Source organism: Lolium rigidum, chromosome 7, assembly GCF_022539505.1.
Source record: "Lolium rigidum isolate FL_2022 chromosome 7, APGP_CSIRO_Lrig_0.1, whole genome shotgun sequence".
Lineage (NCBI taxonomy): Eukaryota > Viridiplantae > Streptophyta > Magnoliopsida > Poales > Poaceae > Lolium > Lolium rigidum.
The window spans coordinates 243,537,657-243,554,619 of NC_061514.1; the positions used below are offsets into that span (position 1 = coordinate 243,537,657).

Genomic DNA, 16,963 nt, shown 5'->3' on the forward strand with positions numbered 1-16,963 from the left:
CCTCTTTATCTTTGCCATCATCCAACAAATATTTTTCAGGAGTAGCAACAACATCAGGTGAAAAGTGTGACTAGAAGGCAAATCCGTACCTTTCCTTGTAGTGGAGAGCACAATAACTTTCTTAGAAAAATCCTTATTCTTTCCCATGATCAGAAACAAATAAGTGCAACAAGTAAATGATAGCAAGTTGTCTTACCAATAAAGCTAGGCTCCCCAACAACGGTGTCAAAAAATGTCTTGATGCCCACAAGTATAGGGGATCGCTGAAATCTCCGATGGAAAGTATTATCCAAATTTATAGTTCGACTCAGGGTGAACACAAAAATACCAATAAGACTTTAGCAATTGAGATGCCACTCTCAACCACACATGTATATAAATAAACTCAAAAATTAAACAAGTGGTGATTTTATAGCAGTTGATTCAAAGCAGTAAAGACAAGCAGTAAATAATAGCAACAGATTTCTAGTTTTTACCGGAAGTAGTGATGTGTAACTTTCAGTTGCTAAAGGCGTAGGCGTGAGGTAGTAGAGGAGTGTTTCAAGAGTGATATTGATCGTATAATGTAATCCAACTAACATAACATCCATCTCTAATTCAGTTGTGTGTAGGTGTATGATCCAAATATAGCTATGCATACTAACAAAGAAAATTTGCATAACATCTTTTATCCTGCTTTCCTATTTTACCGTGGATGACTTGGAACTATAAGAAATTGATGTCTATCCTTTTGAATAGCCCGAAACAAAACATTAAGTTTCATGAACACACACTATCCTCAAACTATCACATATTTTCCTTGTTTTTTCCTATCTGCCAGCTTAGGCATTTGCAGGTTCAACATAATAATAAGAAATACACCTTGAAAATAAATACCAACCTCATATATATGATAAAGTAATATAGGTTCGGTACTGAAATCATGTCACTCGGGCACTAGTAACAAGAATTAAACATAGCAAAGGTGTACAAACACTCGTACATGAATATCATGTAGACAAACACCTCAAATCTCGATACATATGTATGATTACATGATCAATCTCATTCAAACCCCATCTGCCTCTTAGGCTTACAAAGAACTACTCACTCATGGTGATGAAGAATGAGCCCATGGTTGTTGGTGATGACGTTGGTGGTGGTGATGATGAAGAAGCCCTCGAAATCCCTCTCTCCGGGTGGAGAGCATGATCAATCTGACTACCGAAACGAAGATCATGGTCTCGGCGGCGCTCTGTTTCGCGAAATGCTCCATTCTCCCGGTAGTGTAGGTTTTTAGGGTATACAAGGCGTCACGCGAAGTAGGGAGACGAGACGGTGATCAAGAGCTAAACGGGCCATGGTGGCGCACCTAGGGCAGGGGGCGCGCCACCCATGCTCGTTTGGGCCTCGTGGCCCCTCTATTCTGATCCAAAGCTCCAAGTCGCTTCTTTTGGTGAAAAACTTTTGTGGTATTTTTTCCCGATTTTATTTCATGCAAAAACAAAAAGAAAGAATACTTTTGCTAAGAACAATGTTAGATTCAACAATTTTATCCAAGTATGGTGAGATTTCGGAACAAATCTTTGAGCAAAGTGCTTGGAAAAGTAGATAGATTTGAGATGTATCACTAGCTCGTTGATTAAATGATAGTCACGGTTTCTTGTCTATAGATACGAGTTATTAATTTAATAACGAGGTAACATCATTAGGAGAATGATGTGATGAACACACCCAAGTTAGCAAAATAATTAGATTGAGTCTTAATTTAAATTGCAAGATCTTTCATTCACATTGTAACCTAATTCCTTTGGACCGTGAGATTATGCCACTCTCTAATAGCGGAAGAATTAATACTTTGTGGACATCAAACGTCACTTTGTAAGTGGGTGATCATAAAAGTGCCTTTCAGGTATCTTTGAAAGTTACTTGTTGGGCTGAATGTATTAAAAGTGATATTTATCTTGGACAAATATAATCTAGGCCCACTCGATAACATAATGGTCTTCATAGTTCCGTTCGCCCCTTTGTTACTTTGCTCAGCCCTTGCAGCCCTCTCACGAGATTCACCTTTCTTTAAATCCTTGGCCTTTTGCTTGATCACAGTATCCTACACAAACACTCCTTTTATTTTCGATGAAGTTGTGCCCGCGAGTTGCACTTCTTCCTTTTTGAGAACGACAAGGACAAGAGGTACCACGTGTGAAAAACAATACATGCGTAGTAGGGAGATATCACACATATCTAGAAGATGGAAACCAAAACTATTGAGAAAATCCAGGTGAAATATAATAAACTTAGAACTAGATTCATTGCACATACTAGAAGTTCCGGCCAATATTAAGTGAAATAAAGAACCAAAGATAGAAAAATCAAATCCAATGACCGGTGGCCGAAGCCACATTGTTTGAAAGCTTAGCTTGGTCACCTCGGAGATATTATCTTGGGCCCAAGGCAAATACTCCGTACTTGTCTTTAAACTCATTTTGTCACAACATGACCTACCGAGAATAAATTGTTTGATTTGTGCATAATAGTAGTAAATGGAGGGTGTAATAGATATTGTACACTGTTTGTTGTAGCTCCGAATATCATAATAAGCATCACATGGATTCTCCTTTTTCTCTAGTTATTATTGTAAGATTTTACATCTCTCAGAGAAACAGCTCGAGCTCATTTGACCATCCGCTAAGTTATAATTATATATGCAAGTTTACCTAGATTTATATTATACACATCACTATCAAAGTCCATGAACCAGAACACAAAAGACTAAGAAAGACATTGCAATATAGTTTTAGAGTAGACAAAGAGGAGGAAAGAAGAAATACTGCAGCACAGCTGTATCCTACAACTGCAGTTGCGTTTCTTCTCTCCCCCTCCAGACCCCTTCCGAGCCCTGCGTCTGCGTGCCACCCCAACCCGTAGAACCCCACGCTCTCCACCTCGATCCGAATGGAGACGGGAAGCGGCGGCGCCGGCGGGAGGCTGCCGAAGACGGAGTCGGCGGAGATGCGCTGGGTGGTCCCCGGCGGCGCCTACGAGGAGGATGAGATCGACAGCTCCGACGACGGTGGGGGCGGCACAGACACCCCGACGGCTGCCTTCGGCTCCCGCGGCGGCTGCTCGGACGCCGACGAGGACGAGGAGGACTCGCTGCTACGCCAGCGCCTCGTGCGCACCGGCCCCCGCGCCGATTCCTTCGACGTCGAAGCTCTGGATGTCCCTGGCTTGTACCGCCACCAGGTTTGCTTCCCATCCGCCGCCAATGCATTGATAAATTTGGCTACACCTTAGTTGCGCGCTAGGTGTTCGCGATATTGCCTTCTTGTCGGCGTACCCCCAATTGATCGACATATGGTGTTCCAACTTAGACGTTCCTCCATCTCAAAAAAAAAAAAAAAAAACTTAGACGTTCCTGCTCCTTGCTATTGCTTATACCAGATTTTGGCGTGGGGCTGATGAAATTTTACTTGGTCTCCGCTTGTGATTTTATCCCGCACTGCAACTCTGTTACTGCAGGGGAAGCAATCGCATGCTTAGAGGGCCTTAAGCTAGCGCTGCCAAATTCTTCCTCAAATCTGGTTATTAGGGGTAGGGTGTGCGTGAATGCGTTCATAGGGTGTGAGCGTCTGCATCTGTACTGTGTTTCGCAAAAAAAAAAAAATCCTGACGGCGCTGCAGTCCTGGAGGTGATTAAAGCTGACAGTGTGGACAGATCCGGAACCAGTGTTATAACAAACGAGTTTAGATTGAAGAAGCCTCTGGACAGACACGTTTTGTTAGCTAAGATTAGCAGGGTTTATAATGCTGTAGCTCATGATCTTTGTCAATTTGGTCGTAGAGAGTCGTGTGGTGGTGTGTTACAAAACTCAGTTTTGAATGATTGTAACCAAAACAATGTTATTTGATTTAATAAATTTACCAGTTTCAATTTTTTTTGTTGATATTGCAACGTTGCTCACTAGGTGTTTGTGTATGCGTTCCAATGAGCTTGCCTGGTGTAGGTTGCCGAGGTTCATTAGGTTGATTTGGGCAGTGCATGTAGTATAGTGTTAGACCGGCATGCGTGTGCAGTGTGGATCCTACTGAGCTCTTTACGTGAGTGCGTGTGAATTGTGTCTGTAGTGTTGTTCAGACGAGCCTGTATAATGCGAAATTTTAGTATAGCTTCGGTAGATTTGATTTTCTTACTGTGTGTAGTGGCTGCTGGTACTTGTGGTTTACAAGCTAGATTTTTTCTCTTAATTTTGTGAATTGCCTAATTGGGATACATGATTGGTGTTTCAGACATAATTCCTTTACATGAACGATTTACTTTGATCCAGAAAAGTTTGTTTATGTAATTGGTCTTCACAATACTCAGCTTGCTTTAGAAGAGTACCTTGCGAAAGCTGAAACATTTAAAAGAAAAAGCTTTAATGGTTTGCTTGGACTTCCACTGTTGGCACCATCTCAAGATATCCATCAAACAAGGCAACATATTTGGTGAATTTGCGTACTTACGTGCATCCCTGCATCCACTTATTCTCATACATCCGATTGAATTTATGTGGTATTTGTTTGGCCGCTGCAGTTTTGTACTAAGAATGCTGAAGGGCTTCTCTGGCTTCCTCTGCTCGCGGCCACTGAGAACAACATGCTGCGCATATTTACTTTGACAGCGATGGCCACCCTATCTGTCCGTCTAAAGTCCTAATCGGCATCCGTCTCCATTGTTCTCTGTATCCCAAGCTCTCAATCTCCACAGGTCATGTAATTTGTCTGACTAGCGCGGAAGAACAGGCGATTAGTAGGCACAGCGGGATTGTGAAAATCATGCAGCCAAAGGTATTAGGCATGTCACAAAGAAAACACTATCACCGTAATAGAATTAATGTAATGCTAATAGGCTTGAACCAATGATATCTGGGCTGGGTCATCTCATCATGGGGCGTCGTCACGGTCACCATCAAGGCAGTCATCTAGTTGTGTCGCCGGTGGCCTTTGGGGTAATCGCGTTGGTGGAGGTGGTTGAGCAAAAAGATGGCTGGATTAAACTAGTGGTGGGAATCTTTGTGTCAAACTGCACCAGATCAAGCAGATACCACATGATTCCAGTCAAATGAATGAGAGCCAGGGGATGCAGGGAACGTCGGTGGAGGCTGGTTCACCATATATGTTGCCATCAAACAAGGTTATAAGTTATGAAGTTGAGGTGTGTTGCCATGCTACCAACTCTCTGGCTAGTCAGGACTAGTCTTTGGCTACTGGGCAGCTGCTTATGCTACTTGTTGCCTGCTGCTCCTTGCTACTGATTGGTGCTGCTACCTGCTACCCATGATCAGAGAGGGAAAGAGAGTGATTGCTCTACTGTAACTCATTTGGCCACACATTACAGAATCAAATTGAGTTTCCTGGCTATTATTGGTGGAAAGAGTGGTGCACTGGTAGACTAATTGTAGTACTGGTGGTGAGTGAGTGAGGGTATCTTATCTTCTTCTTCTGTTCTTATACGGTTCCTGGAAGCATGATGGGCGATTTACCTTCTCTGAGGCACATAATCTAAGTTCGTCATGACAAATTTATAAGGTACCCTCTGTTCACCTAAGAACAAAGAGGTAATGCAATGAGCAATGGCAAGTTGCAACGACTTATACGCACTCTGCCCTTCAGATGGAATTGGGCTGAATGGACATCCAAAATATCGTGAAATTTTCTGAAAATGTTAAGAGCATTAACACAGGATGCATCTACACCACAAATTTATAAATCCAATCGAGAGGTTGGTGAAAAAAGACAAATTCTGCTGTGAAAAGTAGCTATTTCAAACAGCTACCTATTCATGCTCGAATTTTTCTAGAATATATATATATATATCTCATTTTGTGAATCAAATTTGGGTTTGAAAGTTTGTAACATGGTAGATACATCTTGTGTCAATGTGGTTAATTGCCTGGAAAATTCACAATTTTGTGGATGTCCATCTGATCTAATTTTACTGATTCCATTTAAAGAGGTGAGTGCAATCGAATCAAGTTAAACCCCCATTTCTTTGCATAGGTGTACATTCCGAGCTTTGATTCTCACAGTTCTCCACCCGGGCCTCCCTGTGTTCCACTTGTTACTAGAATATTTGCTCAAGTTCTGCAAAAAATTGTATGCTAGGAGCTTGCAAGTCATAGTTAATTGAAACCAGGCCAGAGTACGATTTCAGCTAATTTTGCTAAATAATTGTTGAATTTTTTTGTGTCATGATAACTTTGGAAAGCACCTTCATGGATCATACATGGCTACTCCTGCTGCTATATCCGCTATGCATGCTTTGGGTATGTTTGGTTCCTACCCTACCTAGCCCTACCAAATGTTGGCTAGAATTGGCTAGCCAGTTTTTTGGCCAAGGAGTCCTCCACCTGTACTTGACTAATTATTTGACAAGAATCTGTGAGAGAGATCGAGGGACACTCATTGGCAGCCAAATATTCGGCAACAAATCGAGCATAGACCAAAATATAACAGCAACCATTTTTTGGGCAGGGCGCGTGGGCAATGAACCGAACATACCCTTTATCTGTGCATGGGATGCCTATACAGTTTGGTGCCAAATTTATCAATGAGTATGTTGAGCGGAACTTTGCTGATATCTCAATCCTTCATTTCCTTTCAGGAATTTACCGTGGGCAGGAGTATTGTGTTGGCTCTTCAGACATTAGGTGTTGTCTTTGGAGATGTTGGTACTAGCCCGCTGTACACTTTCGATATAATGTTCAACAAATACCCTAACACTTCAAAGGAGGATGTGCTTGGAGCGCTCTCGCTAGTAATATACACTCTGATACTAATACCATTTCTGAAGTATACACTGATTGTTTTATGGGGAAATGATGATGGAGAAGGTATATCTCACTGTATTTTATTACCATACCACTGGAAACAGATTAGAAAACAGTATTCCCTTGAAGCTTTATGTCTAATAATGATTTTTCTGTATATTTGGCAGGAGGGATTTTCGCTTTATACTCTCTAATATGCAGGAATGCAAAGGCTAGTTTGCTCCCAAACCAACTGCCCTCTGACACCCGCATAACAAGTTTCCAACTCAAGGTACCATCCGTAGAACTTGAGAGATCTTTGAGGATCAAGGAGCGCCTCGAGACTTCATCTATGCTAAAGAAACTACTTTTGATGCTTGTTCTTTTTGGTACTTCTATGGTGATAGCGGATGGTGTTGTTACACCAGCGATGTCAGGTTCGTATATTTCTGATGCATTGCTTGTTGTATTTCTCTTCACCAAGTTTGGTGATCTACATTTTTGCACCAGTAGCATTATGTTGGCCAGTTTTTCTCATATTAATGAATTCTGTTTTTATCTGTTGGTCAACTCTGCAGTGATGTCTGCTGTTAATGGCCTGAAGGTTGGAATATCTAGTGTTAATGAAGGTGACCTTAAATCTTAGCTTATTATGCGTGTCATTAATTTGTTAAAGGAAAAAAATGTTACTGTTTAGAAGTGCAGGATGCTCATTTTGAATTTTTTTGCAGGTGAAGTGGTCATGATAACAGTTGCATTTCTTATTGTTCTGTTCAGTCTGCAAAGGTTTGGAACAAGCAAAGTTGGGCTTGCTGTTGGACCTACCCTGTTCATATGGTTTTGCTGCCTTTCTGGGATAGGAATTTATAACATTATGACATATGGTTCAGAAGTATTACGGGCATTCAATCCTATATATATCTACTATTATTTTGAAAGAAACCCCCCTCAAGCTTGGATGTCTCTTGGGGGCTGCCTTTTATGTGCAACAGGTAGATGTTTTGACTGTACTGTTAATATTATTTTTGACAGTTGTTTCTAAGAATGTGTTTGCTTTAGGTGCATTTTTATTGTTTGATTACATAAGTTGTTACATTCTGTTTCATCAGTCCATAGTTCTTCCCCTTTTCCTTCTGTAGGAACTAGGAAGTCACATGTAAACCAGGTACATTTGCAGTGTTGCTGAAGATAACTAGACCTCTTGTTACTAATAAAGCGCAGCACGATGCACAGAGGCAGAGCCAGGATGGTCAATGTGTGGGTCAATGCCGTAATTATCACAGATTTTAACTGTTCTTTTTTTTGGATATTTTTAATTTGAAAACACACATATGTAAGGATTTCCTAAAAAGCTGTGGGGTCAGCTGACCGCACAGCTATAACCTGGATCTGACCCCACAGCTATAATGTGGATCTGACCTAACAGCTATAACATGGATCACCACGGGCGATGCCCGCCATGACCAATCGAATATATCTCAAGTACAAAAATTTGATGAAACTTCCATTGGAGATTTCAGATAGAGGGACATGAGTCTCAGAGACAAAACATCATGTACATCCTGATTCAACATCATGGAAAACAGAAACATGATTATTCTTCCACCAGTGTTAAAAAATTAAATTGTTATTGGCTTATTGCTAAAACCTTCTTAAGATACTAAGACTATATTCATCTCTTACTAAGACACTAGAAATTTCAATTCGAGATATACTAATATACTAAAATTATTTGCGTCAGTTACCCATGTGTTCCGGGAACCTCAGCCCTCAGCCAATGACAGAGATCCTTCCTAGAAAGATCGAAATGTTTTGTCCCTCCTCTTATTGTGTAAAGTATCCAGTATTTTTACATGCTATCCTTAGTTAATAATTAAATCTACTTCAACTTAAAGCGAGAATTCAAACCTCCAGGCAAGCAAATGGCAATCACGTGATATTAGGTTCCATATTAGTTAGTAATCACTGATATGGTTCCTGTATTAGTATTAAAGTAAGTCCTCTCTAGTTCTACTATAATTTTGGAAACAATAGAAATTTTCTTGTTGAAGAAAGGTAAACCTTGAGCTCAGATCAACCTCAAATTCTGAGGATAATACCAGAAATAACCATCACCTAGAGTGTTAATTTTCTCTCTAATGGTGCAGTGCATAAATATTATGAACTCTCTAACTGAAATTGGGTTCCATATCACTATATCAGTTAAATAACCACTAATAAGCCTCCTGTGTTAGTAAAGTAAGTCCTCTTAGTTCTGCTGTAATTTTGGAAACGATAGAAATTATCTTGTTGAAGAAAGGTTAACCTTGAGCTCAAATCAACCTCAAATTCTTTAAGGGGATAATAATACAAGAAATATACATCACCTAGAATATAAACATCCATCATCTAGCATACAATATGAAAGATATTTAGCTTTTGCTACAAAAAAATACACCATTCTACCTTTACTTAGTTTGAAAGTAAATAAATCTGAAATATCGAGTAAATTATTATAAGTTTGTATCTTAGATAGAGAAAGCTTTCCTTATCATGTGAAATAGGCAAAGTAGCAATGAAATAAAGGGGCAAATGCACAATTGCACATCCTTATCTATGTATGTGCACACCCTATAGCGATTTGCGCTTTCCTTGCTAAAAATATATGAAAATATCATGGATATACAACCTGCTATAACAGGAACACTTGGCTTATGAAGATGCTTATGAGATTCTTCTTTTTACAGGATCAGAGGCAATGTTTGCTGATTTATGCTACTTTTCTGTTAGATCTGTTCAGGTACTCTTCTGTATTATTGAGGGCTCCATGCTGCACTTCCATTACATACTTGATAACTTGATATTGCTCATGTGTTGCAGCTTACCTTTGTGTGTCTTGTTCTTCCATGCCTTCTACTGGGTTACCTAGGGCAAGCTGCATTTCTTATGGAAAACTTGACTAAAAATGAGCAGGTCTTCTTTTTGTCTATCCCGAGTAAGGAAAACTGGTTTGTTTACATACCTATTTCAAATTTGTTATGTTAATTTTTATCTACCATTTTAGACGTGATGAAATAAATTAGTCCCTCCGATTCATACTTGATGCTAATATAGATGTATCTAGACACATTTTAGTTTTAGATACATCTATTTTAGCATCAAGTAATATGGATCGGAGGGAGTATAATATTAGTGAAACTAAGCTTCTTTTTTATTAAGAATTTAAAAGCAGAGGCTTTGATATAGCAGTTGACCCTTTGTTGTATTTGTTCTTTTCCATGTTGCAGATCAGGTGTTCTGGCCAGTGGTGTTTATAGCTACTCTGGCAGCACTAATTGCTAGTCGTACAATGACAACTGCTATTTTCTCAATCATTAAGCAGGCCACAGCTCTTGGTTGTTTCCCCCGCCTCAAGATTATTCACACTTCTAGAAAGTTCATGGGTCAAATATACATCCCAGTCATGAACTGGTTTTTGCTGGTTTCATGTCTTGCATTTGTTACGACATTTGGGAGCATTAATGAGATAGGCAATGCATATGGTGCGTTAGTTGGCCAAAATGATCTCGCTTTGTTTATTCAAACTATGTTTCATATATTTTTCACGTAAACTTTTCTCTACTAGTTCATTCCTTAATGTGCTATTTCCCTTGATATCCTTTTATGCTACAGTTTTGCTTACTTTGTAAATGATGCCTTATTTATGTTTCAGTATATTGGAACAAACTAAGAGATTACCTCATACGTCCCTTAGTCTTACTAAGATAAAGCAGTGATGTTTGTCCACAAGAAATATTTCTGCAGCAGGCATTTAATTTGACTAAGAGCTTTGTTTTCCTTTTTGGATTAATTCATTATCAACCAACAGTTTCTCATTGGAAGTTCTGAGATGTACATTTCCTCATTGCACAGGCTTTCAGCTGTGTTTCTATACTGAATCTACTGTGTTTCTCTACATAATTTTGAAATTACTAGAGCTGGATCTGTTGAATATGTTGGAAATTGAATTTGTTGTTTTAAACAGCTGTCGGTTCAATGTTTCTTTGCGCTAGGTTTCCTTTTCCACCCTGTTGGACTTGGTAGAATTTTAGTCTCCTTATGACAGTGCCTAACCTGTTATTTGACGATGTTACTCTATCGAGCACAAATTATCACTTGGATTGGCAAAAGTACAAAACATTTATAATTTGAATTAATTTGGATAAAAAGCAATATCCTACGACATTCAAGCACTGATTTGTTATACTCCCTCCGTCCCACGAAAGTTGTCTGAAATTTGTCTAGATTCGGATGTACCTAGATACTAAATAGCATCCAAATTTTGACAAACTGCAGACAAGTTCCATGGGACGGAGGGAGTACATGATTCTTTTGTTCACTCTATTTGAGGGATTGTCACCATGCACGATTTCAATATGGACAATTTACCTTATTCTCCACTCTTAACAGCTACCACCACATTATATTTCTAATGCCCATTACTTATTACTACAGGCATAGCTGAACTTGGGGTCATGATGATGACTACTATATTGGTGACCATCATAATGCTTCTGATATGGCAGGTCAACATCATTGTAGTTCTATGCTTTCTCACCCTCTTCCTGGGCCTGGAGTTATTTTTCTTTTCTTCAGTACTGGGCAGCGTAGCAGATGGAAGTTGGGTTCTTTTGGTATTTGCAGCTGTACTCTATTTGGTAATGTACATATGGAACTATGGAACCAAGTTGAAGTACGAAACTGAGGTTAAGCAAAAACTGTCGATGGATTTAATGATGGATCTAGGCTGCAATCTAGGTACAGTCAGAGCCCCTGGAATTGGGTTGCTTTATAATGAACTCGTCAGGGGGGTTCCTGCAATCTTTGGTCACTTCCTGACTACAATGCCTGCTATTCATTCAATGATCATTTTTGTCTGCATCAAGTGGGTTCCTGTTCCTGTTGTACCTCAGAATGAAAGGTTTCTCTTTCGCCGGGTCTGCCCAAAGAACTACCATATGTTTCGCTGCATCGCTAGGTAAGCACATAAGAAACTCAGTTTCTGGAACAGAATAAAAATATCTTTCCTCCCAAAATGATGTTTACACTGATCTGTCAGCTAATACACTCGGTTGAGTCCCTAAGATAAGATGGAAGGCATCTACTCATGTCTGATACTAATACTATCAGCACAATCCGTTTTTCCATGTAATGCCTGTTCTGCATTTGTAATCTTCTAGAGAACAACTGGGTCTGTTAGTATCTCTGACAGCTTAGGTTGTTAATATATAAGCAGTGCAGGTGCTCATCTGGGAGTGATATAGTTCAGTAGCCCCGTAATGCTGTCCCATATTGAATTAGCACTCATATTTCACACCGTAGCCAACCAGAATTGGTTTCTTTTCACTGATGAAGGGTGGGGATTCATGGCTCTTGTGTGGAGCACTTTAGTTTAAGCTCCACCGATCTTTCTTGTACTGTTGGCATATAGGTTAGTTACGTTATTTTTCTTGATTTTTTTACTTCTCTTGACACCATCAACATGTCCACAGTCAATTAGAGACAACCATGTTTTGTTAACTAATGATACTGGGGAAGGTAGAGCTTTCAGTCTTCATTCTGCCAATTTCTTCTTCTTCTACCTTGGAGTTTGTCAGAATTTTGCTGTGTTCAGTTCATTGCTGTTTGGCTACTTCTTAAAGTTTAACTCTTATAATGGATGTTGCGTCCCTTTGGGGACATCCGATAATGGGTGTTCCACTATGTAACTAGTATAGCTACAGGTGGTGCCTCTGGCATCCTGGTGCTATCAAGCTTTTGGATATGATACTATGGTAATCTCAGTTGGTTTTACCACTATTAGATATTTGGTGTTTGGTTAGCTGTTTCCTGCATTAGAAAACATGCGAATGAACCTATGAGAACACAGTCTCCTTTGCCAAGCAGAGCAAGACTTTTCACACAACCTGGCTATAAAAGTACAGCTTGACAAGCCAAAGTCGCCTGAGATTTTCGTATGCGTAAGTCGATTTTTAAAAAGTGCAACTTCGATTTAGTGAAAAGTTGACCAAGGGTGAAAAAGTGCAAGTTGCACTTTTCAGAATTGACTTAGGCACAAGAAAATCAGTGCGACTAAAATTTGGATGGACCCTTAAACAATAAGCTCAGAACAGCACAAGTTAACCGCAGAGTCTTAACATTTTCCTTTTCTGAGTTCTTTTGAAACCTAGACCCTATCTCAGTCAGCTCATTTTCTTTTCTTTGTTGATTGAGTTACCTTTTGATTGCAGAATAACTCTTTTGTTGGTTAGTGATCGAGCTCTGTTATTTTGGAACTATTTTTTAAAACTGAACTGTTTTGGAACTTTTCTTGTATTTGACACACACGTGTCAGGTTGGTGCTCAATGGTATTTCCTTAGAGTAAGCTTGATATGGACATACCTAATTTTGTGGTCAGTTATAAGCATTGTTGCTAATTTGTTTACGTATTACTGCCTTGTATAATATTAATCATACATCTCTGCAGGTATGGGTACAAGGACGTACGCAAGGAGAACCCTCAAACGTTTGAGCAGCTACTGATAGAAAGCCTTGAGAAATTTATACGCCGAGAAGCCCAAGAGCGCTCCCTGGAGAGTGATGAGAATGGTGACATCGACTCTGAAGAGGAGATTGCGTCAACCTCATCAAGAGTTCTTGTTGGTCCAAATGGCAGCATCTACTCTCTTGGCGTTCCACTCCTTGCCGACTGTGCCGGTGTTTCAAATCCAACTTTGGGGTCGAACACGTCACTAGATGGATCCCTGGACGAGACAATGGATGGAAGGCGAAGCCTAGACAACGAGCTCTCCTTCATTCACAAGGCCAAGGAGTCGGGTGTTGTTTACCTTCTTGGGCACGGCGACATCAGAGCTCGGAAGGAGTCCTTCTTCGCCAAGAAGTTAGTGATCAACTATTTCTACGCGTTCCTGAGGAAGAACTGCCGGAGAGGCATAGCAACGTTGAGTATACCCCACACGAGGCTGATGCAGGTGGCGATGCAGTACATGGTGTAAGGCTTTTACACCAAATTTTCTCTCCGATGGCCAGGGTGCTAACTCGTGGTAGATACAGAGGGGCGGAAGGTACTGTTTACTGGAGAGTTACTTCCCTGTGAGATAGATTCAGCATTTAGTGGTCATTAACAAAGGCACTGTTTGCTGGGAAGGCTGTCGGAGACTCGATCCGTTTAATGAAAATACGAAATTTCCGTTTCTCACTTGTCGTCGGAAGAGAGAATGTGGACTGCTCTGATGGTTTTTGTTTGTCTGTTTGTTTGTGTCGAGAGGAATGAAGGAAGCGTCGTATTAATGGCCCGTCTACACCTGCACCAATCAAAAGACGAGATCAGAATTTTTTTCTTCTTCTACCCAGCGCTGCAAACAGTCAAGATCCATTTTTTTATTTATTTACGGCTGACTAAATTATGCGCCCATTTGGCGAGTGTATGGAGAATTGGAGATAGTGGGCAGAGGATACGATCCCGTGCATGTTCCCTCTCACCTGCTGCATTTGTCAATTTTCGCGTGTCCATACCTGTGATTCTGCGCAGCGTCACCGCCCAAATCTGCATCGCGAGAATAGATGGATGGTGATGCCTGCGTTAGACCTTGTCTCTCGAGGTCGAGGAATCAATCTCCGGAACGCGACTGCAGGTTCCAGCGACTTCCCGTCATCCCGTCCGTGTCTAACTGTACTTACATGTCGTTTACCGGGGACATGCCTGTACTCCGCTTGTTTGAGCATCTGGTGATCCCGTACAGTAACCGGCAGCACATATATTGGCTACCTATTGAGATTAACAGCAATAAATGCTGGCCAATTTTTTTTTAAAGTGACCACACCTCTTAAGCTCCATAGTTAGTCAGGAAAGCACATAACAGTGGATAGATAGACGGTAGGTCACGCGTGGGGCAGCGGAAATCTTCCTGCCTAGAGTTTGTTGCCGACGACCCCAGTCTCCCTTTGTGTATCAAGCACAGCTGGGGAGTGCCAGCTAATATATTAAGGGCGTGATGACGTGGATTTGCTATTGAAGATGTCGGAGGAAGCAAGTTTTCTTTTGGTTTGAACACCACTAGTCATATGGGAATGCTATGAGGATTGCCGTTGTTGATTCCTTCCATCCAGTGTTGTTTGGAAGTTTGGAATCTGGATAGAGGATGACCCTTGCTGTTTTGGTCTCCTGGAGTAATCACGGGTAGAGTCGATGTGTAGACAATTAAGGTTACTAAATTGACAGTCGAGGGGACATTCCTTTGGAAGGAGCGTGTGATGCGTCCCTCAGTGGAGACTGTAACACATCAAATTTTTTTGCGAGATATCTCTCTCTTCTTTCATACGATGGGTTGACCGGTTGAATCCATACCATTTTGCGGCGTCTATCTTTTCTCAAGTAATACTTAATAAAAAACATACTTTCTTCGGTTTCAAATAATTGCTTAAAAAATGTATCTACACATTTAAACATGCCTAGATATACCTATTTTTAGATAATTATTTTAAATTAGAGGGAGTATCATTTTAATAGGTGAAATTGACTAACATCGTCCCTATGAACACCACCCACTATATTAGAGCAACTACTTGCCACCAGCTACCGCCATCGGCCTTGCTAGCGGCCACCTCCCCAAACCTCTCTCCTAGGGTCATCTCATTATAAACTTTCTCCACTATCTTTGCTGCCGGCGAGGCACCGTGAAAGACCACGTCGTTGTGGTGGCGCCAGATACGCCACATTCCTAGGATGATCATTGCATGGACTAAATTATTGAAAAGTTAAGTCGTGGCAATTCAAAGTTTTGTCATGCATCGTTCTTGGGCTTCACGGCTGCTGAGACCGCTTCCCATCTGGCGAGGTGCATTAATGCAGCGGATGTGCAGGAAGACATATATAAATCAACGTTCAAAAATGGTCGATTAGCTATTAATATCATTCCAGCTCCATACAAAAACTGCTGATACGTAAAGGCTGCGGGCACCATAATTTTTTAGGTATTTGCAGTGTATTATTCAGGGTAATGAGACGGGCGGCTACATCTTGAATTTAGAATAAAGTCATCCTTGCTCTATTCCCATTTCGACGGTGTGCCTGCGTGGATTGTATCTCCGACGGTTAATTAGGTCGGTGTTCGTGTTAGTTGGTATGGTTTTAGGTCTGCACTTGTCCCATCTTTTGCCATGGTTTCTTCTCTAATGCACTAATATTTTAGCTTTTAGCATGATGACTTTTCATCTGTTTACTATAACAAGCTCTACTAATATAGGTTTTGTTGGCTCTGCTGACGGAGGGGCTAGAGTGGCGGCGCGCCTTCAGTTTGCTTTTAGTGCTTGTAGTCTTTGGTAGATGATCCAACAACTTATTCTTTCTTATTATTTTTGGAGCTCCATATATCGTTGATCTTTTCACACAAAAATCCACGTAAACCAATGGTGGTATGAAGACTTGAAACGAAGGCCAAGCTACACATAACCCTTTATTTGCAAACACTCTGAATTTGTATTTTAAAGTTCCAAAAAATCAATTTTAGAGATAGTCAATGATGTATACTACAATGGTGCAAAATCTCAATACAAACTACTTCATATTTTATGATACACAATAATAGTAAATAGTACACATTTTAATACTATATAAAATTTCTCAGATTTTATCAATTTCGTGGAACCCTGGTTTTGGTGGCTTCACCAAACATCTCGGCGCGCCCGGTGCAGGTGGGCAGGGCGAGGCCCCCAGCCAGACAGCCTCTGGCCTGCCCTCAGAAGCTGCTGCCGCAGCAGCCGTACGCGCCCAGGGATGGCAGCCGGCGCCAAGCTTCCTACCGGAGTCCGGAAATCGACCCATCATCGGTTAGTGCTCTGCTCTGACGGCTCCTACACGTCGTACGTACGTGTGCATATATAGGGGGCTACCTCCAGCTCCGGCCCGTCTCCAGCTAGAATCATTCGCTGCAAGAACACGGCCGTCCTCCGGCAACCACGCCCGGTCGGCCGTGCCGTGCCGTGCGGCAGTAAAACTCTCAGGGTTTTGGATGAGCCGGCAGCCGTGCGTGCATGCGCACTATGCACCGTTCGACCTGCCCGCTCCGTCACCTGGCAAGGAGCATCTTCACCGGCGGCTTCTGCATAGAAGCCGGCCGGCGTCTGCACTCGTTCCCTCAATTTTAGAGGGACGAGCTGTCCACACCAACGCTTC

The 16,963-nt window shown here is 41.2% G+C and overlaps 1 protein-coding gene across 1 annotated transcript; it reads left to right on the forward strand.

Moving 5' to 3' along the window:
* Nucleotides 1-2,825: 2,825 nt before the first annotated feature.
* On the forward strand, nucleotides 2,826-14,004 carry LOC124670729 (probable potassium transporter 14). The gene is made up of 10 exons (XM_047207204.1): nucleotides 2,826-3,225; nucleotides 6,626-6,854; nucleotides 6,959-7,207; nucleotides 7,349-7,399; nucleotides 7,502-7,762; nucleotides 9,497-9,549; nucleotides 9,630-9,744; nucleotides 10,037-10,291; nucleotides 11,244-11,766; nucleotides 13,256-14,004. The coding sequence occupies exons 1-10, from the start codon at nucleotides 2,935-2,937 to the stop codon at nucleotides 13,782-13,784; spliced, it is 2,556 nt and encodes an 851-aa protein (XP_047063160.1). The 5' UTR covers nucleotides 2,826-2,934; the 3' UTR covers nucleotides 13,785-14,004.
* The last annotated feature ends 2,959 nt before the right edge of the window (nucleotides 14,005-16,963 follow it).

Excerpts from the sequence above, each read along its gene's own strand:
- LOC124670729 (XM_047207204.1), top strand. The coding sequence starts at position 2,935 with ATGGAGACGGGAAGCGGCGGCGCCGGCGGGAGGCTGCCGAAGACGGAG. Across the intron at positions 9,745-10,036 it reads CTTCTTTTTGTCTATCCCGA|ATCAGGTGTTCTGGCCAGTG; the intron begins GTAAGGAAAACT and ends TCCATGTTGCAG. Across the intron at positions 11,767-13,255 it reads ATGTTTCGCTGCATCGCTAG|GTATGGGTACAAGGACGTAC; the intron begins GTAAGCACATAA and ends ACATCTCTGCAG.